Below are 27884 nucleotides of genomic sequence, written 5' to 3'. Positions count from 1 at the left end.
TCTCCAAAATTCTTATGGTAATGAGGCCGAGAGAGGAAAGAGGAGAGGAAGATGGAGAGAGAGAGAGGAAAACAGAGCTGGAACAGGAGCAAGGCAGCGCCAGTGAACAGAGTGTTTATAAGACAGAGATGCACTTTTCATAACAAAATTCTGGAATTTTTGGACATTCATTTATTGCTGCCATATTCTATTAGTCACTCCAGGGAAAGGGCTTAAACACAGACATGAAAATAGGAGGAAATGTTAGAGGTCATTTTAAAGTGTCTACCACTGACATATAGGGAGGTCAAGATTGTATGAGTTTACAGAGTGTGAGATGAGAAGTGAAAGAACATGGACATCAGAGAAATGATGCTAAGGTTAAGTGAGAAATGGATGTCAGAATGACTCTATGTCACATTGAGCAGATATTTTCTTCCACCTCTCATTTAATAAAAGACAAAAGTACAACATATTTGGGAATTTCCTGACATGAGTTCAAAATGAGCAAGTCATCTCATATACCTCAAGGAACTTACAATCAATGAAAGTGAAAGTAACTGAGCTTGACTGAGAATTCAGAAAGGAGACAGTGTGACAATAGGACCCCAGATGTCCTGAATTCCCTTCAGAAGGAGGTTGCTGAAACATCACTTCTTCAGATGATGGAGTCTGTCAGGATTTTCTTCAGGATGTCCTTGGTGTCATTGGCAACTATTTCAAGGAGGCATCTGTGTTTCCACTCTCTAAGGGAGTTGAAAACAAAGACACCTAACAGTGGGATACATCTCAGAATTAAACATAGGCAAGAGACTACATTACAATTCATGCAAGAAAATAGCCAGTCCCCTCTGAGGACAGTATTTAGATCTTGAGACCTCATAAGGGCCCTGTACTCCTCTATGGACTTCCCCATACTCTGAGCCAGCTGCTGGAGGGATTCATCATCTATACCAAAGAGCAAGTGGTAGGCCATCAGACTTTGCTCCAGATCATCTGCATTCCAGATACCAAGGGTGTCAAAAGACTTTGAGGCTATTTTCTTCCTGCAAGTGATCACTTTGTCATTAATGGCCTTCTTATAAGTGTGGGAGAGATTTTCTAGAGGACCATGGTACCTGGTGTCAGAAATGTCCCTATGCAATGTGATCCTAAGCTTAGGGAAGTCATGCAATAAGGGGTCAAAGCTAGAGACCAGGAATATGTTGGGTTCACACACTCCCTCTTTTTGGAGATTTTCCTGGATATTCTCCTGAATATTCTTCATGAGTCGTTCCTTCAAGTGGGCACTTGTGTTGACGTCCCTGTCCAGCTTGGTCCAGACGATATAGAACTTCTTTCCCAGGTCCCGGATGACTTTTGCAAGCTTCACGAGATTCATGCTGAACTGTTCTGATGCAATGATGATGACAAGGTCATACAGACTAAACTGTATCTCCTGCAGATAGTTCCCCAGGCATTGGGTATCTGCCCCTATTCCGGGTAGGTCCCACAACACCACATTGGGAAAGTGGGAGGAAAAGTAACGAGTGGGAGTCTGGGTGGTCCTCACCACCCCAGTGGGAGCTGATTCCTCCTCCTCCTGCCCAATTCCCCGCAGTGCATTAATGAAGGAGGACATGCCATTGCCAGAGTCCCCAGTCACTGCAATGTTCACTGGGGCACTGGATGCTGTCTTCAGGGTCTCCTTGACCACAGAGGCTACCTCCAGCAACTTCCCTCCTCCCAAGGCCTTTTCCACATTTATGGCAACCTCCTTAGGTAGGACACTCCAGCCCATATTGTATGGCTTATCAGAGGTGGAGGATGCAAGTAATGGGGTGTGAAGAGAGTGGGTGGGCTGTATCACATCACTGAGCAATGGAGTGACCTGCAGAAATAGGAAAAACAGGGGAGTGAAGAGAGCCTGGCACATAGGATGGCAGAGGATTAATCATATTTGATAACCCAAACTGAGGGCATCAGATCCACACCCAACTCCCTGCAAAGGTACTTAGGTGACAACAGCAAGCCTCTGGAAAAATGTTTGTTAGTTTGTCAAAAATTTAAACATATTCAACCATAGAAAATGAGGAAATCCTACCATTTGTAACATGTATGGACACTGAGGGCATTATGCTAAGTAACATAAATCAGACAGACAGATACTCCATGTTCTAACCAATGTGTGAAATCTAAAATTCAAATAAAATAATTCGTAGAAAAAGAGAACACACTTGTGGATTCAATTTATCACATGGTGAGAAGGTGGAATTGAAGGAAGTGTTCAAATGGTATAAGATTTCAGTTATAAGATAAGTAAGTCTAGGGATGTAGTGTACAACCTGATGACTACAGATAACACGACTGTATGATTTATAGGAAAGTTGTCAAGGGACTGTATCCTGAGTTCTCATCACATGGAGAACTTTTTCTCCTTTTTCTTCTTTCTTTTCCTTTGATTGAGATGATGGATGTTAGCTGAACCTACTGAGGTAATTACTTCACAACATATATAAATCATGCTATGTGCCTTAAATTCATACAGTGATATAGGCCTATTCTTTTCCAATAAAACTAATAAAATGATTTAAACAGAGTCACCAAATGACCCAGCAGTTCCATTCCTAGGTAGATACCTAAAAGGAATGAAAATGTACATATAGGTAAAACCTGCATGCAAATGTTCACAGCGACATTATTACAATAACCTCCCAGGGGGGATTCACACAGTTGTCCACCCACTGTTCAACGGATAAAGAAATGTGGTCTATCCATACAAAATATCACTATTGGGCAAGAAAAAAATGAAGTACTAATGAACCCCAAAATATTATGCTAAGTGAATGCGGACAGCCCATCGGACAATATATTCTGTGATTCTATTCATATGAAATGTCTGGAAAAGGCAAATCCTTAGGCACAGAAAATATATTGAGGGTTTCCTAGATTGGAAGGGCAAATGGTAGGAGGGAAAAGAGAGGTAGTCAAGAGGTACAGGATATCTTTTGGATAATGAACACGTTATAAATCTGATTATGATGGGTGTACAACTTTGTGAATATATTCAAATCTACTGAAAACTTTAAAGAGATGAATACAGAATGTGTAAATTATATCCCAATGAAGTTGTTGAAAAGAAAAGCAGGAAGGGTGCTTATTGAGGAGATGTGCACATGTTAGAGGCTCAGAGGAGACCACTGATGAATGCTCTATAGCTGTGCTACTAGTAGTCAGCTTCTCCACAGGTTATGGATGGAGGGGTTTGAGCAGAAGGATATTGTGAGGGTTGCTCAGTCAGGACCAGGCATATAGGGGTACTCCTCCACCCAAATTGAGTGAGCAGGATGTCCCACCAGGGATGTCCCCAGGCAGAAGCAAACTTGTGCAAACTCTCCATACTGTTCAATCCCAAGGGCCGACACATCCTCAATACATATGTCTTCAAGGTCAAGAACAATTTAATTGTCTTAGCAGCAATGAAAAGTGCGTTTTCCCCCATTTTTCATATCTTTCACCACTAACTGCATACCTAAAAAAATCCCTGTCTCTCACCCATTGCAACATTTAAGTTACACAAGCTTTCCAAATAATATCCTACTGATTTTTAAGTCAGTACTTATGTTTGTACTTGATTGTTTATCTTTGCTGTGATTATTGCTATAACTATTTAAGCTCTCCCGTGAGCTTTCTCTTGTAAGCTGAACCCTGCAGTAAGATAGCAAGCATTTGTGGTGCCTGGGTGGCTCAGTGGGTTAAAGCCTCTTCCTTCGGCTCAGGTCATGATCCCAGGGTCCTGGGATGGAGCCGACATCCCACTCTCTGCTCATCGAGGAGCCTGCTTCCTCCTCTCTCTGCCTGACTCTCTGCCTACTTGTGATCTCTGACTGTCAAATAAATAAAATCTTTACAAAAAAAAAAAAAAGATTGCAAGCATTTCATATGGCAGAATTGGGAAGGAGAACTGGCTGGAATTACCCACTGGACTCTCCTGGGGGCTACACACACAGTGCTGGCTGGTGGGCTTTCAAAATCCCACAAGTTATGGCTGCTTGCTGTGGTAATTTCCCTTAAGACATCTACTATCTCTGTGTGCACAAATGCAAATTTTAAAACACTTTCTAACTCAAGACTGACTATTTGCTGAGGAGTTTTCTTGTACAGCCTCATTAAGGGACTCTCCTGATGCTCTTGGAGATAAGACCTCACATCCAAACACTCATGTTTCTGCTGAAAAAGACTGCAATCCTGTCTGTAGGACAAATTTTTTTTTGAGCTATAGGAGCTATGGTGCAGCTTGTTACCCACCACACTGGCTTTCCTCTCCAATGGTGTGTCCCCCTTGCATGATTGCCCTCCAGAGTTCTCTGGATGCTTTCTTCCAATGAGGAAATTGCCAAGAACCCTGACTGAGTTTTCAGACAGGCTTGGCCCATGGTAATGTGAATGTTTTCACATTGAAAACTGAGCCCCAATGTTTTGTCTTGTGCAGCAGGGAAGCTACCCACCTCACAGGACTTCAGGGAGGGCTTCATGCTAAGATCCAAGTGAAAGCCTGGGGAGGCCTGCCAGCAACTGCTTGGTAGATTCTCTCTCGTCTTATGACCTCTGAGGAAGGCTTTTCTCTGGTTCTTCTTATTCCCTCCACCTCTTACTGCAGTGTATGAAGATTTTGATCTGTGAGTCTGTGTGGGCAGGATGTTCTGCATGCCTTTTCTTGATTAATCTTCTCTGAGCTCTATTAAACAAGTGATAGTATTATTCCTGGTCACAGATCAAGAAACAGTGTCTCACAGATGAGAAACAAGCCTCAAATTGCATAGCAATGACTCAGGATCCAAGATATAAATTCACAGTGTCTTTCTGTTTCTGTCTGGACAGGAGAGGAGGACCATCCTAGTAAATGCTGAATCTCCAGCCCCAGGGGCTAAGGGTTGGCTGGATTCTGAGATGCTTCTCCCAGGGATGTGGGTCCAATTATTGCTGTCAATTACCATCTACCTCTCCCTGGATGAACCCTTACTAATTTGGGGGAGAGAATGGAACTCAGTTCTCTCTCAACTCCCTTCCTCACTCCACATTAAACTCACTGATTCCAAGTGTGAAGAGAAATCCAAAAATGTGTCCCCACTTTTCGGAAAATGTTGCAGTGAACCCAACCCCCATTGGGAGTTAGAGATGCCCAGTGAAATGATCAGGAGATGCTGGGAGTTCAGAGGGAGGGAAGCTGATGGATTATGATGTGATCATGATCCCATCTGGTTGGGCACTAGAATCTCCTGAGGCCTATGCCCACAAAGTTCTCAGGGTCCTCCATCAGGAGAGTTGCAATAGGTCAGCAAAAATGGTGCCTCTTCCTGTAGGGAGTGGAGGTGCCCTGAGCTCGGTGAGGGGGTGAATGACATGGTGGACAGGCACGCATGGCTAAAGCTGGCTAGAAGTCAGAAAGATGGAGCTCTGGGCTGGTTCAGGCTGAAAGAACATTCTGGAATAAGAAAAGTATCCCTTGCCCTTGTACTCAAAGCCTTCTTTAAGACCTCTATTATCCAGAATAGCCTCCATTCTTGTTTATGGGGTACATAAAAGTCCCTGGAGGCCTCAACTGCCATTATGACTCCAGGGAGAGAATCTCTTGGGTGAGTTCCAGGCTCACTGACTTGGTTGTGTGAAGGGCTTTCTGCTGCCCCTCAGCATGTTATATATTATGCTTGCCTGTAAATTTGCCCTAGTATGGGATGGAAAAGACTGGATATCCTTATCAGTGTTCCTGTGGTGCCCAAGCAGGCCAGAACATAGGACCTGGGCTACAACCCTTGATTTCTTTTCCTGGTTTGTCTAAATCCCATCAGAACGTCCATATGTGCCCACCTAAATTTGACTTCCCAACTGTTAGGTCAATCAAAAAAACCCCTGTGTCTTCAAAAGTTTAAAGTCCCAAAAAGCCTTCTTTCATCCCACATTAGATGATTAGTATCATAAAAATACACATGCAAGTCTTTGCACTTACAGTAAATAATTCCCTAGATTCTAGTACCCTTAGTCCCCAGCAGGTATGGGACATACTTCTGTTAGATGAATGAAACACAATATACCATTGTATATCTTCTACTTATTGGTTGATGGATAATTTAACTTTGCTTCCTAAATCTGTCATCTGAAATGTTGAAGCCAGTTCTGCCACAGCCCTTCGGAAAGCAATTAGGGGCTGGGGCAGAGTATGACCATCCCCCCACCATAAGGTGGGTGTGGAAGGGGAGCACAAACCTATATTTTTCCAGACCATTTCTATGACTATGTCTGACTATGGACTTTTCACATGTCTTCTCAGCTGAGCCCCTGTGCTGGACCCTATTGAAGGGGGGTGATCGAGGTTATGAAGCACCAGCCACAGCTCTCCTATTACCCACTACCTGCTCATTTGATCTCTGCCCTGCACCTGGTGCTAGAAAACCCCACACATGGGACCTTCTCGGGATCCTTTTAGGCATGTGTCCATGTGTCACTACCATTGCAGGATGGCACAAGGGTAACTCCAATAAGCTGTAAGTTATTCCAGGAGTGGTCAGTGCATATGTGTCTGCAGGACACTGAGGCTCAGATTACTGACCCAGAAGCCATCATAGACAAGTCCAGGTGCAATTGACTTCCTTCTTGTAGATCCTACTCATGCTAAACCTCTGATATTTCCTTTCTAAAGAGAGTTTGAGGGTCTCTGAGTAAAGAGACATAGGCCTTTATGGAAGGGGCCCAAGTAGCAGATTTAACTAGAGAGGGCAGCTGTGCTTGCAAAAGAATCAGACCCTAGGAGAAGATCTTTCAGCCTTCTGAATGAGATCAGCAGTGATAGATTCATTTCACATTAGAACCAAGTACACACTCAACACACATGCATGCACACATATGCATAGACCTGAAGAAAGAGTTTACCAACAGTCTGTCTACTCTTTATTTTAACTTACTGGATTCTATTGCATTGGGTAAATTTTATTTTGAACTCTTGTTATAATGCATCAGATAGATTTCATGACCTAAGAAGCAGAAAGGAAAACACTCATTAGTGGACTTCCAACGTAGGGTCCTATATAGTTTGTACCATGCCCAATGATCCCAATGATCACCAAACTAGAAATCTAAGGCATCAAGGCCATTTGTAGTTTGAACCCAACATGGGAAAAGCCCATATTTCCCCCATTTTATCATCATAGGGAAAGGGTGAGGGAAAAATATCAACATATTGATTTATTCTAGGAAAGTATAATAAACATCTGCATCATCAGTGGGTATGAAGCACAAAAGGACCTGATCTGGGAAGAGTATTTCAAGAGTCCACCTCACTGAGGTGAAGGATGGAGTTGGTGTCCACCAAGGGGGATAGTTTTTCCAATGCCAGATACACATGTGCACTGTTATGCATTGTCCAAGGTCTGTTAGACCCTTTGTCCCTGAAACCCCACCCCCACTCCCTAATCCACAGGAGGTCAAGGCCGTGTTCCAGTTAGACTCTCCCGACTCCAGGCTACCCCCCTGAAATTGTCATTGTCCTTAAATACTACTTAGACCCTAAGAGAATATGAATGACAAATCTTCCTGTCCTTTTCCAACCCCAGTGCTGTGAACATGGAGGTGATAACCCCATTACCTCCACACTGGAGGGCTGGATAGGTTTGCAGCAACCAAAGAGTTAGGGTGCTATTTTGTCCCTGAAGAATATTCAGAGAGGGTCCCAATGGTGACTACTCACTGAAATGGGTAATCCAATCCCCAAGCTCTTCTTCTCTGGTGTCAGACTCTATCTTTCATGTCACAGTAGGAGGGTTACTAGCCAAGTTGGGTTGTAGGAGCCCTCTCACTTACCTGCTCCGGGAAGCATTGTGTGACTACTATCAAGAAGGTATCAGTGGTCTTCCTGGAAGTTACCCCTCCCTGGGGAAGAGTCCAGCCCTGAAGAAGAGACCATTCCCTCTGAGACCATGCAAAACGTGTTCAATGCCCAGGATTCTCTGTAAGGAAAGAAGAGAACTGTGTTGGGTTGGGGTGTCCTAGGAAGAGCCTAGAGAGGAAAGAAAAGGAGTTAGGAAGGTGAAAGTGTAGGGCTTTCTGTTCCAGTGCCTAACCTGCTCAGAGCAGTGTAATTTCTGGATCATGGTTGTGGCAAGATCTTAGCCCAAATGCAGGGAAACCAGGGATGGTTGCTTTCAATTTCTATTCCTGGAAATCACACCAGTTCTCAAAAAGGGGTAGAACCAGTTTCACATTCTCCATTCTGGAGTGTAGGACTCCTACAGCATTAACCTGAAGCATGTCAGGATTATTTGAGCACCTTCAGCAGGAAAACCCAAGGAAGGGTAGGGGTGCTCTGTGACCAGCCCCACAAGATCACTGTCTATATTCTCCTCTAGGATTTTGATGGATTCCTGTCTCACACTGAGGTCCTTCATCCATTTTGAATTTATCTTTGTGTATGGTATAAGAGAATGGTCACATTTCATTCTTCTACATGAATTGAAGAGACTGTCTTTTTTCCATTGGGTATTTTTTTCCTGATTTATTAAAGATTCGTTGACCATAGAGTTGAACGTCCATTTCTGGGTTCTCTATTCTGTGCCACTGATCTATGTGTCTGATTCTATGCCAATACCAAGCTGTCTTGATCACAGTTTTGTAATATAACTTGAAGTCAGGCAATGTGATATGCCCAGCTTTTAACATTCCCTTAGTGATTCAGGGTATTTTCTGGTTCCATACAAATTTTAGGATTAATCCAGCTCCTTGAAAAATGATGGCATTTTTTATATGGTATAGGGATGGCCTTGAAAGTGTAGATTGCTCTGGGCAGGACAGACATTTTAACAATGTTTATTTTTCCAATTCATGAGCATGGTATATTTTTCCATCTTTTCGTGTAAAATAAAGAAGACACAAAAATATTTTAGCCGTTCTGACAAATGGTAATACCTCATAGTAGTTTTTTTTTTTTAATTTTTTATTTTTTATAAACATATATTTTTATCCCCAGGGGTACAGGTCTGTGAATCACCAGGTTTACACACTTCATAGCACTCACCAAATCACATACCCTCCCCAATGTCCATAATCCCACCCCCTTCTCCCAAACCCCCTCCCCCCGGCAACCCTCAGTTTGTTTTGTGAGATTAAGAGTCACTTATGGTTTGTCTCCCTCCCAACCCATCTTGTTTCATTTATTCTTCTTCTACCCACTTAAGCCTCCATGTTGCATCACCACTTCCTCATATCAGGGAGATCATATGATAGTTGTCTTTCTCTGCTTGACTTATTTCGCTAAGCATGATACGCTCTAGTTCCATCCATGTTGTCGCAAATGGCAAGATTTCATTTCTTTTGATGGCTGCATAGTATTCCATTGTGTATATATACCACATCTTCTTGATCCATTCATCTGTTGATGGACATCTAGGTTCTTTCCATAGTTTGGCTATTGTGGACATTGCTGCTATAAACATTCGGGTGCATGTGTCCCTTTGGATCACTACATTTGTATCTTTAGGGTAAATACCCAATAGTGCAATTGCTGGGTCATAGGGCAGTTCTATTTTCAACATTTTGAGGAACCTCCATGCTGTTTTCCAGAGTGGCTGCACCAGCTTGCATTCCCACCAACAGTGGAGGAGGGTTCCCCTTTCTCCGCATCCTCGCCAGCATCTGTCATTTCCTGACTTGTTGATTTTAGCCATTCTGACTGGTGTGAGGTGATATCTCATTGTGGTTTTGATTTGTATTTCCCTGATGCCGAGTGATATGGAGCACTTTTTCATGTGTCTGTTCGCCATCTGGATGTCTTCTTTGCAGAAATGTCTGTTCATGTCTTCTGCCCATTTCTTGATTGGATTATTTGTTCTTTGGGTGTTGAGTTTGCTAAGTTCTTTATAGATTCTGGACACTAGTCCTTTATCTGATATGTCGTTTGCAAATATCTTCTCCCATTCTGTCAGTTGTCTTTTGATTTTGTTAACTGTTTCCTTTGCTGTGCAAAAGCTTTTGATCTTGATGAAATCCCAGTAGTTCATTTTTTCCCTTGCTTCCCTTGCCTTTTGCGTTGTTCCTAGGAAGATGTTGCTGCGGCAGAGGTCGAAGAGGTTGCTGCCCGTGTTCTCCTCAAGGATTTTGATGGATTCCTTTCGTACATTGAGGTCCTTCATCCATTTTGAGTCTATTTTTGTGTGTGGTGTAAGGAAATGGTCCAATTTCATTTTTCTGCATGTGGCTGTCCAATTTTCCCAGCACCATTTATTGAAAAGGCTGTCTTTTTTCCATTGGACATTCTTTCCTGCTTTGTCGAAGATTAGTTGACCATAGATTTGAGGGTCTATTTCTGGGCTCTCTATTCTGTTCCATTGATCTATGTGTCTGTTTTTGTGCCAGTACCATGCTGTCTTGATGATGACAGCTTTGTAATAGAGCTTGAAGTCCGGAATTGTGATGCCACCAACGTTGGCTTTCTTTTTCAATATCCCTTTGGCTATTCGAGGTCTTTTCTGGTTCCATATAAATTTTAGAATTATTTGTTCCATTTCTTTGAAAAAGATGGATGGTACTTTGATAGGAATTGCATTAAATGTGTAGATTGCTTTAGGTAGCATAGACATTTTCACAATATTTATTCTTCCAATCCAGGAGCATGGAACATTTTTCCATTTCTTTGTGTCTTCCTCAATTTCTTTCATTAGTACTTTATAGTTTTCTGAGTATAGATTCTGTGTCTCTTTGGTTAGGTTTATTCCTAGGTATCTTATGGTTTTGGATGCAATTGTAAATGGGATTGACTCCTTAATATCTCTTTCTTCTGTCTTGCTGTTGGTGTAGAGAAATGCAACTGATTTCTGTGCATTGATTTTATATCCTGACACTTTACTGAATTCCTGTATAAGTTCTAGCAGTTTTGGAGTGGAGTCTTTTGGGTTTTCCACATATAGTATCATATCATCTGCGAAGAGTGATAATTTGACTTCTTCTTTGCCGATTTGGATGCCTTTAATTTCCTTTTGTTTTCTGATTGCTGAGGCTAGGACCTCTAGTACTATGTTGAAAAGCAGTGGTGATAATGGACATCCCTGCCGTGTTCCTGACCTTAGCGGAAAAGCTTTCAGTTTTTCTCCATTGAGAATGATATTTGCGGTGGGTTTTTCATAGATGGCTTTGATGATGTTGAGGTATGTGCCCTCTATCCCTACACTTTGAAGAGTTTTGATCAGGAAGGGATGCTGTACTTTGTCAAATGCTTTTTCAGCATCTATTGAGAGTATCATATGGTTCTTGTTCTTTCTTTTATTGATGTGTTGTATCACATTGACTGATTTGCGGATGTTGAACCAACCTTGCAGCCCTGGAATAAATCCCACTTGGTCGTGGTGAATAATCTTTTTAATGTACTGTTGAATCCTATTGGCTAGTATTTTGTTGAGTATTTTCGCATCTGTGTTCATCAAGGATATTGGTCTATAGCTCTCTTTTTTGGTGGGATCCTTGTCTGGTTTTGGGATCAAGGTGATGCTGGCCTCATAAAATGAGTTTGGAAGTTTTCCTTCCATTTCTATTTTTTGGAACAGTTTCAGGAGAATAGGAATTAGTTCTTCTTTAAATGTTTGGTAGAATTCCCCCGGGAAGCCGTCTGGCCCTGGGCTTTTGTTTGTTTGGAGATTTTTAATAACTGTTTCAATCTCCTTACTGGTTATGGATCTGTTCAGGCTTTCTATTTCTTCCTGGTTCAGTTGTGGTAGTTTATATGTTTCTAGGAATGCATCCATTTCTTCCAGATTGTCAAATTTATTGGCGTAGAGTTGCTCATAGTATGTTCTTATAATAGTTTGTATTTCTTTGGTGTTAGTTGTGATCTCTCCTCTTTCATTCATGATTTTATTTATTGGGTCCTTTCTCTTTTCTTTTTGATAAGTCTGGCCAGGGGTTTATCAATTTTATTAATTCTTTCAAAGAACCAGCTCCTACTTTCGTTGATTTGTTCTATTGTTTTTTTGGTTTCTATTTCATTGATTTCTGCTCTGATCTTTATGATTTCTCTTCTCCTGCTGGGCTTAGGGTTTCTTTCTTGTTCTTTCTCCAGCTCCTTTAGGTGTAGGGTTAGGTTGTGTACCTGAGACCTTTCTTATTTCTTGAGAAAGGCTTGTACCGCTATATATTTTCCTCTCAGGACTGCCTTTGTTGTGTCCCACAGATTTTGAACCGTTGTATTTTCATTATCATTTGTTTCCATGATTTTTTTCAATTCTTCTTTAATTTCCCGGTTGACCCATTCATTCTTTAGAAGGATACTGTTTAGTCTCCATGTATTTGGGTTCTTTCCAAACTTCCTTTTGTGGTTGAGTTCTAGCTTTAGAGCATTGTGGTCTGAAAATATGCAGGGAATGATCCCAATCTTTTGATACCGGTTGAGTCCTGATTTAGGACCGAGGATGTGATCTATTCTGGAGAATGTTCCATGTGCACTAGAGAAGAATGTGTATTCTGTTGCTTTGGGATGAAATGTTCTGAATATATCTGTGATGTCCATCTGGTCCAGTGTGTCATTTAAGGCCTTTATTTCCTTGCTGATCTTTTGCTTGGATGGTCTGTCCATTTCAGTGAGGGGAGTGTTAAAGTCCCCTACTATTATTGTATTGTTGTTGATGTGTTTCTTTGATTTTGTTATTAATTGGTTTATATAGTTGGCTGCTCCCACGTTGGGGGCATAGATATTTAAAATTGTTAAATCTTCTTGTTGGACAGACCCTTTGAGTATGATATAGTGTCCTTCCTCATCTCTTATTACAGTCTTTGGCTTAAAATCTAATTGATCTGATATAAGGATTGCCACTCCTGCTTTCTTCTGATGTCCATTAGCATGGTAAATTCTTTTCCACCCCCTCACTTTAAATCTGGAGGTGTCTTCGGGCTTAAAATGTGTTTCTTGGAGGCAACATATAGATGGGTTTTGTTTTTTTATCCATTCTGATACCCTGTGTCTTTTGACAGGGGCATTTAGCCCATTCACATTCAGGGTAACTATTGAGAGATATGAATTTAGTGCCATTGTATTGCCTGTAAGGTGACTGTTACTGTATATGGTCTCTGTTCCTTTCTGATCTACCACTTGTAGGCTCTCTCTTTGCTTAGAGGACCCCTTTCAATATTTCCTGTAGAGCTGGTTTGGTATTTGCAAATTCTTTCAGTTGTTGTTTGTCCTGGAAGCTTTTAATCTCTCCTTCTATTTTCAATGATAGCCTAGCTGGATATAGTATTCTTGACTGCATGTTTTTCTTGTTTAGTGCTCTGAAAATATCATGCCAGCTCTTTCTGGCCTGCCAGGTCTCTGTGGATAAGTCAGCTGCCAATCTAATATTTTTACCATTGTATGTTACAGACTTCTTTTCCCGGGCTGCTTTCAGGATTTTCTCTTTGTCATTGAGACTTGTAAATTTTACTATTAGGTGACGGGGGGTGGGCCTATTCTTATTGATTTTGAGGGGCATTCTCTGAACCTCCTGAATTTCGATGCTCGTTCCCTTTGCCATATTGGGGAAATTCTCCCCAATAATTCTCTCCAGTATACCTTCTGCTCCCCTCTCACTTTCTTCTTCTTCTGGAATCCCAATTATTCTAATGTTGTTTCGTCTTATGGTGTCACTTATCTCTCGAATTCTCCCCTCGTGGTCCAGTAGCTGTTTGTCCCTCTTTTGCTCAGCTTCTTTATTCTCTGTCATTTGGTCGTCTATATCACTAATTCTTTCTTCTGCCTCATTTATCCTAGCAGTGAGAGCCTCCATTTTTGATTGCACCTCATTAATAGCTTTTTTGATTTCAACTTGGTTAGATTTTAGTTCTTTTATTTCTCCAGAAAGGGCTTTTATATCTCTCGAGAGGGTTTCTCTAATATCTTCCATGCCTTTTTCGAGCCCGGCTAGAACCTTGAGAATTGTCATTCTGAACTCTAGATCTGACATATTACCGATGTCTGTATTGATTAGGTCCCTAGCCTTCGGTACTGCCTCTTGTTCTTTTTTTTGTGTTGAATTTTTATGTCTTGTCATTTTGTCCAGATAAGAGTAAATGAAGGGGCAAGTAAAATACTAAAAGGGTGGCAACAACCCCAGGAAAATATGCTTTAACCAAATTAGAAGAGATCCAAAATCGTGAGTGGGGAGAAAGGGGATAAAAAGAGGTTCAAAAAGGAAGAAAGAAAAAAAAAAAAACAAAAAGAAAAGAAAAAAAAAAAGGAAAAGAAAAGAATTTTTAAAAAAAGAAAACACCTAAGAAAAATGTAAAAAAGAAAAAATATATATATTAAATAAACTAGTAAAAAATCGTTAAAAAAGAAAAAGGTAACAGTTAAAAAAAAAATTTTACCCGAAGGCGAGAAAAAAAAAAATGAAAAAGAAAAAATTAAATTAACTGCAAGACTAAAAAAAATCACAGGAAAAAAGCCATGAGTTCCGTGTTTGGCTTTCTCCTCCTCTGGAATTCTGCTGCTCTCCTTGGTATTGAAACCGCACTCCTTGGTAGGTGAACTTGGTCTCGGCTGGATTTCTTGTTGATCTTCTGGGGGAGGGGCCTGGTGTAGTGATTCTCAAGTGTCTTTGCCCCAGGCGGAATTACACCGCCCTTACCCAGGGCCGGGGTGAGTAATCTGCTCGGGTTTGCTTTCAGGAGCTTTTGTTACCTGAGCGCTTTCCGTAGAGTTCCGGAGGACGGGAATACAAATGGCGGCCTCCTGGTCTCCGGCCCGGAGGAGCCGAGAGCCCAGGGCCCCACTCCTCAGTGCGCCCTCAGAGAACAGCGCCCAGTTACTCCCGTCTGCCTGACCTCCGGCCGCGCTCCGAGCTCACCGAGCCTGCGACCGGTTCAAGGTAACACGGAGCTGCGAGCTTACTGTCGGCTCTGTCTCTGTAGCCGGCTTTCCCGTTCCAATACCCGCAAGCTCTGCGACACTCAGACACCCCCGATCCTTCTGTGACCCTGCGGGACCTGAGGCCACGCTGACCCCGCGTGGGCTTCGCCCCGGTTTAGCCTCTGGAGCGATGTCCCTCAGCGGAACAGACTTTTAAAAGTCCTGATTTTGTGCACGGTTGCTCCGCTGCTTGCCGGGAGCCGGCCTCTCCCCCCGGGGTCTATCTTCCCGTCGCTTTGGATTCACTTCTCCGCCGGTCCTACCTTTCAGAAAGTGGTTGTTTTTCTGTTTCCAGAATTGCTGTTCTTCTTCTCTTCGATCTGCCGATGGATTTTCAGGTGTTTGCAATCTTTAGATAAGCTATCTAGCTGATCTCCGGCTAGCTGAAGCAGTCTCAGCTTGCTACTTCTCCGCCATCTTGCCTCATAGTAGTTTTGATTTGGATTTCCCCATCCATCCCTTCACTTTAGATCAGCAAGTGCCTTGAAGTCTAAAATGAGTCTCTTGGGGTGCCTAAGTGGTTCAGTCAGTTAACCAGCTACCTTTGGCTCGGGTCATGATCTTAGGGTCCTGAGATTGAGCCCCACATCAGGCTCTCTGCTCAGTGGGGTCTCTGCTTCTCTCTCTCGCTGCTGCTCCCCCTGCTTGTGCTCTCTCACTTGTGCTCCCTTTCTCTCTCAAAGAAAGAAAGAAAATCTTTATAAAAATAATAGAATAAACTGAGACTCTTATAGGTGTCTAATACATTTTTTAATCCGTTCTGATACACAATGTCTTTTTTTTTAATTTCTTTTCAGCATAACTGAATTCATTGTTTTTGCACCACACCCAGTGCTCCACCCAATACATGCCCTCCCCCAACCTCCCACCCCCACCCCTTCAAAACCCTCAGATTGTTTTTCAGAGTCCATAGTCTCTCATGGGTCACCTCCCATTCCAATTTCCCTCAACCCCCATCTCCTCTCCATCTCCCTATGTCCTCCATGCTATTTGTTATGCTCCACAAATAAGTGAAACCATATGATAATTGACTCTCTCTGCTTGACTGATTTCACTCAGCATCATCTCTTCCAGTCCTGTCCATGTTGATACAAAAGTTGGGTATTCATCCTTTCTGATGGAGGCATAATACTCCATAGTGTATATGGACCACATCTTCCTTATCCATTCGTCCGTTGAAGGGCATCTTGGTTCTTTCCACAGTTTTGCAACCGTGGCCATTGCAGCTATAAACATTGGGGTACAGATGGCCCTTCTTTTCACTACCTCTGTATCTTTGGGGTAAATACTCAGTAGTGCGATTGCAGGGTCATAGGGAAGCTCTATTTTTAATTTCTTGAAGAATCTCCACACTGTTCTCCAAAGTGGCTGCACCAACTTGCATTCCCATCAACAGTGTAAGAGGGTTCACCTTTCTCCACGTTCTCTCCAACACACGTTGTTTCATCTTGCTAATTTTGGCCATTCTAACTGGTGTAAGGTGGTATCTCAATGTGGTTTTCATTTGAATCTCCCTGATGGCTAGTGATGATAAACATTTTTTCATGTGTCTCATAGTCATTTGTATGTCTTCATTGGAGAAGTGTCTATTCATATCTTCTGCCCATTTTTTGATATGATTATCTGTTTTGTGTGTGTTGAGTTTGAGGAGTTCTTTATAGAACCTGGATATCAACCTTTTGTCTGTACTGTCATTTGCAAATATCTTCTCCCACTCCATGGGTTGCCTATTTGTTTTGTTAACTGTTTCCTTTGCTGTGCAGAAGCTTTTGATCTTGATGAAGTCCCAGAAGTTTATTTTGGTTTTTGTTTCCTTTGCCTTTGGAGACATATCTTGAAAGAAGTTGCTGTGGCTGATATCGAAGAGGTTACCGCCTATGTTCTCCTCTAGGATTCTGATGGATTCCTGTCTCACATTGAGGTCTTTTATCCATTTCGAGTTTACTTTTATGTACAGTGTAAGAGAATGGTCGAGTTTCATTCTTCTACATATAGCTGTCCAATTTTCCCAGCACCATTTATTGAAGAGACTGTCTTTTTTCCACTGTATATTTTTTCCTGCTTTGTTGAAGATTATTTGACCATAGAGTTGAGTGTTGATATCTGGGCTCTCTACTATGTTCCGCTGGTATATGTGTCTGTTTTTATGCCACTACCATGCTGTCTTGGTGATCACAGCTTTGTAGTAAAGCTTGAAATCAGGTAATGTGATGCCCCCAGTTTTATTTTGGTTTTTCAACATTTCCTTAGCGATTCGGGGTCTCTTCTGATTCCATAAAAATTTTTGGATTATTTGCTCCAGCTCTTTGAAAAATACTGGTGGAATTTTGATCGGAATGACATTAAAAGTATAGATTGCTCTAGGCAGTATAGACATTTTAACAATGTTTATTCTTCCGATCCAAGTGCATGGAATGGTCTTCCATCTTTTTGTGTCTTCTTTAATTTCTTTCACGAGTGTTCTGTAGTTCTTCGAGTACAGATCCTTTACTTCTTTGGTTAGGTTTATTCCCAGGTATCTTATGGCTCTTGGTGCTATAGTAAATCGAATCGATTCTCTAATTTCCCTTTCTGTATTTTCATTGTTAGTGTAGAAGAAAGCCACTGATTTCTGTACATTGACTTTGTATTCTGCCACATTACTGAATAGCTGCATGAGTTCTAGTTGTTTAGGGGTTACCCAATGTCTTTTGATTAGAGTGTTATGTCCATTAACATTCAAAGTAATTATTGATAGATATGTATTTAGTACCATTTTATAACTGTTTTGTCATTAGTTCTGGTGATTTTCTGTCCTTTCTTGCTTTTGTCAGTTTTGGTCTCTCCTTTGCACTCAAAACTCTTTGTTCTGAGGACACCTGAGTGACTCAGTCAGTTAAGTGTCCATCTCTTGATTTCAGCTCAGATCATGATCTTAGGGTCATGAGATTGAGCCCTGGCTGCACTCTGCACTAAACATTGAGCCTGCTTGAGATTTCTTCTCTCCCCACCACCCCTGCTCCTCCCCACCACTTGCATGTCTACACACTATCTCTCTTTCAAAATAAAATAAATTTTTTAAGAAAGAAAATTTTAAAAACACTTTGGTCTGGCCACAGAGCATTGGGGTGGGAGGGGGTGTGCTTGTCTTCATGGGGTAGGGCCTCTGTACTGGGACCGAGGCTAGCTGATTGAGAAGGTCAGTCTCACCAGAGTGCAGCGGGGTAGGGCTTGGTGTAAGCAAGTTAGGCTGCCAATATCAGCCTTGTGGTGCTTCCAGCAGTTGGAGCTGAGGTGGGTGGGAGGGAAATGGTGCAAGGAAGGGGGAATTGTAAATTGTTTCAGGAGAGGCATCTGTGTGAACCCTTCAAGGTCATGCTCCAAGAAAAGTAAACAATCTCTCCCTTGTGTGCCCCAAGCATTCTCAAGATCCCTGTTTCCAAGCTGTCTGACCTGGGTTGTTTGCCTGCCTTCTTTCCAGAAGAAGCACAGCCAAGCCTTCTGTGCTAAAGCCAAGCCTGCTGTGCTGTTTAAAACTGCAGACTTTAACCCAAGCTAGTTGCAAGAATTCATAATATATAGCCCCTCTTATTTTCCAAGTCAATGGCTGTGGGATAATATTCTCCTGCTGTGTTCCCCCTATGTGGTCCTCTACTTCTCTCTCTCTCTCTCTTACACACACATGACTTCTCCACATCCATGCCCCCACCCTGCCATCTGCAGCACCCAACATCCCTTTCTCCCCTAAACCATGACTCCACACTTCCTACCTTCTTCAGTGCGGCCTCTTCTCTCCCTTTAGTTGACCATCTTCAGGTCAATTCCTGGGATATTCAGGATGACTTGATAGTTATCTCATTGGGTTCATGGGATGAGGGGAGCCTAGGGTCCTCCTGCTCACTGCATGCTTCCTCTCCCCAAGCAAGTATCCTTAATAAGAATACATGCAAATTTTTTCAACAAAATATTAGCAAACAAAATTCAACATCATATGAAAAGAATCATACATCAGGGTCAGTGGGATTTATTTTATTTGTGTCCCAAGGGATGCAAGCTTAATTTCACATGAGCAAATCAATGTATATAATATACCACATAAATGAAATAAAGGATAAAAATTAGATGGTCAACTCAGTTAAAGCAAAAAAAAAAAAAAAAAAAAGACAAAATTAAATGTCTTTTCATAAATAAATGTTCAGCAAATTGTGCATAATAGAAGCCATACAGGCAGGCCCCCCGCTAACATCATACTCAAAAGTGAAAGGAAGAAATCTTTTCCTCTAAGATCAGGAAAAAGACAAGGATGCCTTGCCACACCATTCTATGCAAAATAGTCCTGGAAGTTCTGGTCATAACAATCAGGAAAAAAAAGATATAAAAGTCATCCACACCACAAAGGAAGAGGTAAACCCAAAGATTTCACCAAAAACTTGTTCAAAGTAATGAGCAAAGTTAACAACATTTCAAGATACAAAATGAGTATATAAAAATCTGTTGAATTTCTGTACACTAAAAATCAACTAGCTGAAAGACCAATTAAGAAAACAATTAGAATTATGCAGAATGAGGGAGGTCTGAGTGGTTGAGTCGGTTAAGCACTTGCCTGAAGCTCAGGCCATGATCACAGTGTCCTAGGATAGTCCTGCACTGGGCTTCTTGCTCAGCAGGGAGCCTGCTTCTCCCATTGCCTGCCATTCCCCCTGCTTGTACTCACTCTCTCTCTGGCAAATAAATAAATAAAATCTTAAAAAAAAAAAAAAAAGAATTACAACAGCATCAAAAAATAAAATAAAATTCCATCCATAGGGGAATGGATACAGAAGATGTGATTATATATGAATATAGAAAACATACAGTTTATATGTATATGGAAAACATAAAATACCTATATATAAAGTAAATACTATTCAGCCATTAAAAAAGAATGAGATATTGCTGGGGACATCTGGGTGGCTCAGTTGGTTGAGCATCTGCCTTCAGCTGAGGTCCTTATCCCAGGGTCCTCAGATCAAGTCCCGCATCGGGCTCCTTGATCAGCCCGGAATTGCTTCTCCTTCTCCCACCCCCCCATTTGTGCACTCGCTCGCTCTCTCTCTCTCTCTCTGACAAATAAATAAATTTAATTTAATTTAATTTAATTTAATTTTAAAAAAGAGTAAGACCTTGCCATTTGCAACAACAACATGAATAGAATAAAATGCTAAGTGAAATAAGTTAGAGTAAGACATATATACCATATGACTTGACTCATACATTTAACTGTCCCTCAGAACAATGTATTACTTAAAATATAACCCATGGGAAATTCTGCTAGTTACCAAGCATGTTTTTTATTTTTTAAGATTTTATTTATTTATTTGACAGAGAGGCAAGCAGAGAGAGAGAGGAGGAAGCAGGCTCTATTCTCTCCACTGAGCAGAGAGCCCGATGTGGGGCTAAATCCAAGACCCTGAGATCATGACCTGAGCCGAAGGCAGAGGCTTTAACCCACTGAGCCACCCAGGTGCCCCACCAAGCATGTTTAGTATAGCCTCAAGAAAAACGCATACTGGCAACAGACCTCTGGGGGAGAGGACAATATACAGCCCTGAAGCCGAGCAGAATGCCCCCTGCTTCATTTTTCCCTTATCTCCCCTTTCCCCCCACCGAGAGCACCTGTGGCTAATTAGGTAAGTCCTTCGAATGTGCTTGCTCAACTATAAACTTTATAATGCTTGAGCAAACATATTTTGCCTTCCTTCTTGTTTATCTATAAGACATAAGACTAATGTTTAGCCTTCTTCCGCTCTTCTGTTAATTACTGTCTATATCTAATAAAAACGGAACTGAAAAGTTGTTCAGGGCAACGGTCTTTTCTACCGTTGTCCCCTGCTCCCTTTCTCTTATAGCTGACTTGTTTGTGCCTCATCCTTCTCCCATGTGCCATCGGGAAGCAACAATACTTGGAATTTAAGAAACAAAAGAAACAAAGAAAAAAGTAGAAAAAGAGAGATAGAGGGAGAGACCCTGAAACACAGAACAGAAACTGGTGGTTCCCAGAGGGGAGGAGATATCCCAGATATCTGATCTATATCTATTTTATATATATATATATATATATATATATATATATATATAGCTATATATATATATATAACTTGTGGTTTAATATATCTATCTATATATCTATCTATCTATATACAACTTGTGGTTTAATCGTGATATGTGTTTGAGGGCATACACATATATTTAATAGTGATATATATACATATATATATATGATGTAATATTATTCAGTTATGAAAAAAAATAAAATCTTTCTACTTGCAACAACATAGGTGTACCTTGCAGGCTTTAGCTAAATGAAATAATTCAGAGACTGACAAATATCGTATGATACCATATGATCTCACTATTTGTGGAATCTAAAAAGCAAAACAAAACAAAAAAACCCTAAAACAATGAGATCCTGGCTAAAGAGAACAGAAAATGTTCTCTGGGAGGTGAACTTTCTGAGTTTTTGGATTTCCAATTAATGCCTTTATTTAGAGCTTACTTTCAATAAATAGTTTAACTGAGTATAGGATTCTGGATACAACATCATTTCATCTTAGATCTCTGAAGATCTATCTCCTTCCAGCATGCCATGTTGCCAGTAAAAAGCCCAGTGCCAATTTCATTTGCATTCCTTGGATGGTCACCTGGTTGACTCCATGGAAAATCATAGAACTCTTCATCCCTGGGGACTATGTCAGAAATGTCACAAGGGAGTGATGACCTAGAGCACATCCATCAACACTCAGCATTCAGAAGGCTCCTTAAATGACAGCTGATGTGAAAAGGCATGGAGATGCACATTACCAAGTGGGAGAAACCAATCTGGAAAGGCAACATACTACATGATTCCAACTGTGTAACATTCTGGAAAAGGCAAAACTACAGATTCAGTAAAAAGATCAGTGGTTTCCAAGGGTTCAGGGGAGGGAGGGACAAGCCAGTGGAGCACAGAGTCCATTTAGAACAGTGAAACCAGTCTGTGTGATGTGGTAATGGTGGGTTAATGGCAGATAAATTACACTTTTGTCAAATCCCATAGAATACACAGCACCAAGAGGGAACCCAATGTTAACTATGGACTATGGACGTGGAGGGAGAAAGATGGGGTCAGTTTGGGTTCATGAACTGTAGGATGGTGTGAGTTGTTAACAGTGGGGAGGCGGTACTTGTGTGAGGGCAGGGGATACACGGGAACCCTCTGTACCTTCTGCTTAATTTTGCTATTTACCCAAAACTGCTCTAAAATACAGTCTAATGAAAAAGATGATGGCTGTTGACATTGTTCTTCAGCTTTGACATTGTCCTTTGGTGCCTTTTCCAAGTGTAATATGTGTTCAGCCATTAGCTTCAGTAGGATATATATGATATCTCATATGTACATATACACAGAATAAATAAAGATATAAAGGAATGCCAGGGTGGCTCCGTCAGGTGTCCAACTATTGGTTTCCGCTTAGGTCAAGATCTTTGGGCTCCCTGCTCAGCAGGGAGTCTTCTTAAAGATCCTTTCCCTCTTCCTTGCCCCTCCCCTGATTGCAGGTACTCTTTCTCGGTCTAAAATAAGTAAATAACTCTTTAAAAAAATATCATCATGCAACATTAAAAAAAATCTAAATCTAAATACCTGTCAACTTCCAAAATTAAGAACAGGAATGTTTCTTATATAAGTGAATATTCCTACACAATTAATCCATATCCTGTCTCTCCATATCTCTTCTCAGACATACAGCACCTTCAAATTTTATCTTTTTTTGCTTCCTTCCATTTTTACCACTATATGTGGTTCCTCAGAAAATTATTTGTCCTTGGTGGGTGTCTTAGAAAAATATAATTATTTTGTGTGTCATCTTCTGCAAGCTGCTTTTCATTTACAATTGTTTCTATCACATGTGTTTTCCATTTTGCAAAGATAGAACATATTATCTATTTTCTGTCAGTGGGCACTTTGGATTGGGGTTTTTTACAGTTGTTTCTTTCTATTCGACACAGTTCTGCTACAAACATGTTACACATGTTTCTTGGACACCTTTGTAGAGCCTTCTCCAGAAATAGGAGAGGAATTGGTGGGTCATAATATTCGAATGCTTACACATTGCACAAAAGGAAGAGAATGCATTGGTTAACAAAGCAGCATTAAATTTCCCATCATTCAGGTATTTTCTGTAAGTAGGTATTTTCTGTATGGCTGTCATTGCTGGAAAGTTGAGAAGGACCTGCCTGCCCTTATACTCAAATGCAAATTACACTTAAAAGTTGGTGCCTGTAAACCACCATTCCTGTCTTCAGGAGGTTACATGGTGTCAGACCACATCTGTCTCTGAAGCAGCTTCCTGCTTTAAGCTCTGCAGGATCTGCAGGCTCAAGCTTTAAGCTCTGCAGGATCTGCAGGCTCAAGCTCCTGGGTCTTCTCTGAATGATTTAAGTTAAATTCATTGTATTTCTAGATCACATCCAAATAAATTAAAATCATGAAACATTAATTACTAAACATACATGTCTCTAATTTTGGCTCCTTTATTACTGAGAAACTAAAGATAAATGTAAGTACTGTTGGTAAACCTTTTTGGTGTATTGTATGGGAAGATCATAGTATTTTAAAAAAGGATAGGTTTCTGGCGGTTCACAGACCTGTACCCCTGGGGATACAAATATATGTTTATAAAAAATAAAAAAATTTTTAAAAAAAGGATAGGTTTCTAGAAAAAAAATGTGTATTTATAAACTTCCCATCTCAAGAACAGAAGACTGGTCTAACACACAGATAACAAGTGCTTACTTGTTATCTAATTATATATTTATATAACGTTACTTAGTTATAACTAGAAATTAAAGCTTCTAAGTGTTCAGACCTCTAATGTGTGTGGTAAAGCTACTAAAAATTAAAAAAGGAAACATCTCTGAAAGAAAGAAAACTAGGTTATGTGCTTTTGGTTAAAAAAATATATATGGACTGGAGAAACATTTTTTTTTTGAGGCAAAAGAAAGTTGTAGAAATACTATAAAAATGAACCTTTAGAAAGGAATTTATTCATGGTTGGGACTGACAAACATTACAATGAATATGTTCTCATAGAAAAGTAAACTGGTGTAAAATTAGAATTTGGATTCCTATATGTTAAAAGGACAAAGATTTGATGGTTATTTTAAACATCTGATCTACTTTTGGTAGTCGGTTGAGAATGTTACCCTTCCATTTTAAGTGATCTTCCTAGAAAACAAAGATCCCGTGTATTATGTTGCATTTCCATGGGTATATGTATTCTAGAAATTATGTGAAATTCCTGGGAATTTGATACATCCTAGTATAATGTTAATGCTTGTAATTATTCTCTTACCTTCTGAAATTGCAGTCATCAAAACTGAGGCTCCCACTAACAGGACTGAAACAGAGTACAAGGAAACTGCCTCCAGCTGACTTTCATATGCAAAGGCAGCCAACAAAAGAATCTATAAAGAACGTGACACATGTGGACAACGTCCATTCTGCCTCTCTGCAAAAATGTCTGCTCGTTGTGAGATTTTTGCCCATTCTAATGCCAGGGTAACATGGCAACCCTCTGCTTCCAAACCAGAGAAATATAACATGGGTAACCAATGGTTGTAAGTTGAATGAACAGTCGGGGATTTATGGAACACAAGACAGTGGCCAGATTCTTCCTGACTCACTAGCAAATACATTTTTTGTTGTTGTTGTTTTATTTCTTCACCCATTATAGTATATTTAAGATGACTCAAACTATCGATACATATTGGAGGGAAGACTTCTATAAAATTGTGGAAGTCTACCAGCAATGTCTGACTTGTCAGGCCCATTATCCTGGAAAAATTGTTTTTGCCCTCAGAGGACTCACATCACCTCCTTTGAGAGACATTTGAACACCCACAGCTGGTCTTCATTCAGCTGTCACCTAGCCTGAGTCATCAATGTGTTCTTCTTACTGTATGTGTGTTTTCCAGTTCAGTTGAAGTTTGCCCTGCTGCAAAGCAGGTGCCCTCCCAGTGGGAAAGGAACTGTCAATGATTTCTTTCTTTTTCTCTTCCCCTCTTCCTTTAAAAACATTTCCCTTCCCACAGCTCAATAGAGCCCCTTTCTGTTTGCTAGATAAGATATTGCCTAATTCATGAATTATATAATAAAGCTAATGATCCTTTAAAATTAATTTATTTGAGGGGTACCTGGGTGGCTCAGTGGGTTAAAGCCTCTGCCTTTGGCTCAGGTCATGATCCCAGGGTCCTGGGATTGAACCCTACATGGAGCTCTCTGCTCAGCAAGGAGCCTGCTTCCCCACTGCTTGCCTCTCTGCATACTTGTGATCACTGCCTGTCAAATAAATAAATAAAGTCTTTAAAAAATTATTTATTTGAATTGTGTCATTAATAGATAATACATGCATTGTCTCCCCCACAGAAAGGTAGTTAGGCATGAGATGGGGAGTAGGGGGTGTCTGATCAGGAAGCTCTTGGGGAAAAGCCCCATCCACTAATACCCCAGACATTCACATGATCCTTCTGCAGTTCACAGGAATCAAGTTTGTCCTCCAACCTCCCTCTGAAAATGTCCCAAATAGTTAAATGCTCTAACTGGCTCACAGCCATCCACCAGACACCCTGCCCCTCAGCCTTTCAAGTCCATAGCACCCGAGATCATGCATCCAGTCTCTTCCAAGCTTAGACATACAAATCTGTGATTTCTTGCTTGCCAGTTCCTGGAGGGAAAGAGACTCCCGGTGTCAGCGTTGAGCTCTGAATGTGTCCCTGAGCAGCTCAGGAGATGCTGAGCCTGGTGGATGTGCTCCCTGCAGCCCCCAGCAGGAGCTCTGCTCCGCTCAGACTGGCCTTACACTGGAACAGGTCCTGTGTGCTGGTGTGGTCACTGAAGAAATTAAACAGCTGATGGTCATCTGAAATGTCTTCACTTTGTGTGAGGAGCTGGCAGGACTTAAATCATCTGTGGCCTCTGCTCCACCCTCACAGGAACCTGCCCAATAGTAAGAAGCAGTCATCGCATGGCAGAGCCCTGCATTTCCAGGAATAGAAAGTGAAATCAAAGTTGAAAGCTCCTTTTCCGAGAAACACAAACATTGTTGGGAAGAGAAACTGAAAGGCACCGTGGCCGTTGATATGATGTGCTTTGGCATTGTGAGTAAGAGAAAGACATGGGATCCCAGTCAGCAGGCTTCTCAGTGACCCCAAAGGACACCCTAACCAGCCCCAGGTTCCTAGCCAGGCAGAATCTGAATCCACATTCAGAGAACACAGGACTGCTTCCTGGGAGAATGACACTCATGCCTCACCTGTTGGCCGTGGACAGCTCAAACTCTACAGGGAGTGAATCTAATGAAGAGTCTATCTAGCCTTGTCCCTGGTTCCTGGCACAGAGCTTCAGAATCCCTGGGAACAATTGTCAGTTTCTACTTTTATTTTACAGTGTCAAGACTAGACAGCCTGTTGGATTTCTACTTTCATGAAGTTAGTTACAACAGATAGACCTAAAACCTTGCCGTTTGAAAAAAATATATTTTTTTTGTATTTGAAAATATTATGTATCCTCTCTTTAGGGGTGTAAAATGCTCTCTTGTATCTCTTCCCAATTAACACTCTTTTTAATTTAAAAAAAATCCCTGAGGATTTCCTGACTGTTGGAAGCTGACTTTGTTTTGCTAATGAAGTTATTCCTGGTAGGATCCTTAATTGCTTCAGGTCAGTGGCTGGTCACCAGGAAACCCACCATGTGAACAGAGAGTGGAGGCTCAGGGCCAGCTGAACCTCTGGGAAGGAGAAGTGGGTAGACACTGAGTTCAATTAAATAGCCAGTTATTTAAGCAATCATGTCTTTGAAGTGAACATCAACAAAAACCCTAGACACTAAAGCTCATTCAGCTTCTTAGTTATGTTTGCATTGATGTTCTGGAAGGTTGCATACTCTGGCTCCATGAACAGAGCATGGAAGCTGTGTACTCCCCACCAGAACCCACCCTATGTGCATCCTTTTAAATAAAACTGGATTTGTAAGTATAACACTTGCCTGACTCATGTGAAGCATTCTGATCAATTAGCAAGTCTGAGGGGGTTACAAGACCCCTCTAATTTGTAGACAGTTGGAGATCCAGGTGACCTAAGGATCCCCCCACCCCCCAGTGCAGCTGGTGTCTGAAGTGAGAGTAGTCTTCTGAAGGACTGAGCCCTGAAACCTGGGGAGTCTTTGCTAACTCTGCATGGTTAGTGCAGGAATTAAAAGACAGTATACCCAGTTGGGGTGGAAACTGAATAGGGAGTAACCTTGTGTCCTGGGGAGCCATAGTCTGGCTTTTGGTATTTTTGTTTAGTTTTGTTTTTCATTTATTTGTCGAAAAGACATCAGCTATGTAGTTTATGAACCAAGAGCTATAAGATGTATACAAGGCACACAATGGCCATTCTTCAAGTTTCTGTACCAGAGGGGACCCTGTCATCTTTACAGGTCCCTTTAAGGAATATAGGAAGAAATATGCACATCTGTTTTCTCCTCTTGACAAAAATGGCAGCACTCCCTACACAATGTCCTGTACCCCAGGTTCTCCATTTGCTATTTGGTAATTGTCCTAGATGAGCACACTCAAGGCTCCACCTGTTAAAAATATTTTTATTAATGTCTTTTCAAACAAACATCTGGTAAGAAAAATAGCTGAAGAAATAAGACTTATGTGAACTATAGCTCAATGAAGCTGTCTTTCTAAAAAAGAAGGAGAAAAAAATGGAATGAACCATCCGCCCAGTAAACTGCTGTGACCCCTGCAAACAGCAGTTCTCTCCTCTAACCTGGAGCTTATATCCCTCACACACCCACCAGCTTTTGATTAAAGAATAATTAACATAAAACATTACACTAGTTTTAGGTGCAAAACACTGATTTGACAACTCTATACAGCGCAGTCACCATCTGTCACCATACAACATTGTTATAATATTATTGACTACATTCCACATGTTGTACTATTCATCTCTGTGACTTACT

General features: G+C 41.1%; 1 protein-coding gene across 4 annotated transcripts; it reads right to left on the bottom strand.

Annotated features, from left to right (window-relative positions):
- Positions 1-183: 183 nt before the first annotated feature.
- On the bottom strand, positions 184-18780 carry LOC131832671 (immunity-related GTPase family M protein 1-like). 4 transcript variants are annotated; one of them, XM_059175971.1, is made up of 5 exons: positions 18625-18780; positions 7813-7958; positions 6918-6986; positions 4467-4696; positions 184-1849 (listed from the first exon to the last, which is right to left on the bottom strand). In XM_059175971.1, the coding sequence occupies exons 4-5, from the start codon at positions 4665-4667 to the stop codon at positions 638-640; spliced, it is 1413 nt and encodes a 470-aa protein (XP_059031954.1). In that variant the 5' UTR covers positions 4668-4696; positions 6918-6986; positions 7813-7958; positions 18625-18780; the 3' UTR covers positions 184-637. The 4 variants fall into 4 exon arrangements, with proteins under 4 accessions (XP_059031954.1, XP_059031955.1, XP_059031956.1 ...); XM_059175972.1 differs by lacking the exon at positions 18625-18780 and adding an exon at positions 8073-8143; XM_059175973.1 differs by lacking the exon at positions 4467-4696.
- Positions 18781-27884: the final 9104 nt, after the last annotated feature.

The sequence above is a fragment of the Mustela lutreola genome, chromosome 5 (genome assembly GCF_030435805.1).
Source record: "Mustela lutreola isolate mMusLut2 chromosome 5, mMusLut2.pri, whole genome shotgun sequence".
NCBI lineage: Eukaryota > Metazoa > Chordata > Mammalia > Carnivora > Mustelidae > Mustela > Mustela lutreola.
Note: the sequence above shows the minus strand (reverse complement) of the source record. Positions and strands in the feature narration are given on the sequence as shown.

Excerpts from the sequence above, each read along its gene's own strand:
- LOC131832671 (XM_059175971.1), bottom strand. The coding sequence starts at position 4,667 with ATGCAGAACATCCTGCCCACACAGACTCACAGATCAAAATCTTCATAC. Across the intron at positions 1,850-4,466 it reads CCTCCCTGAAGTCCTGTGAG|GTCACTCCATTGCTCAGTGA; the intron begins GTGGGTAGCTTC and ends CTATTTCTGCAG.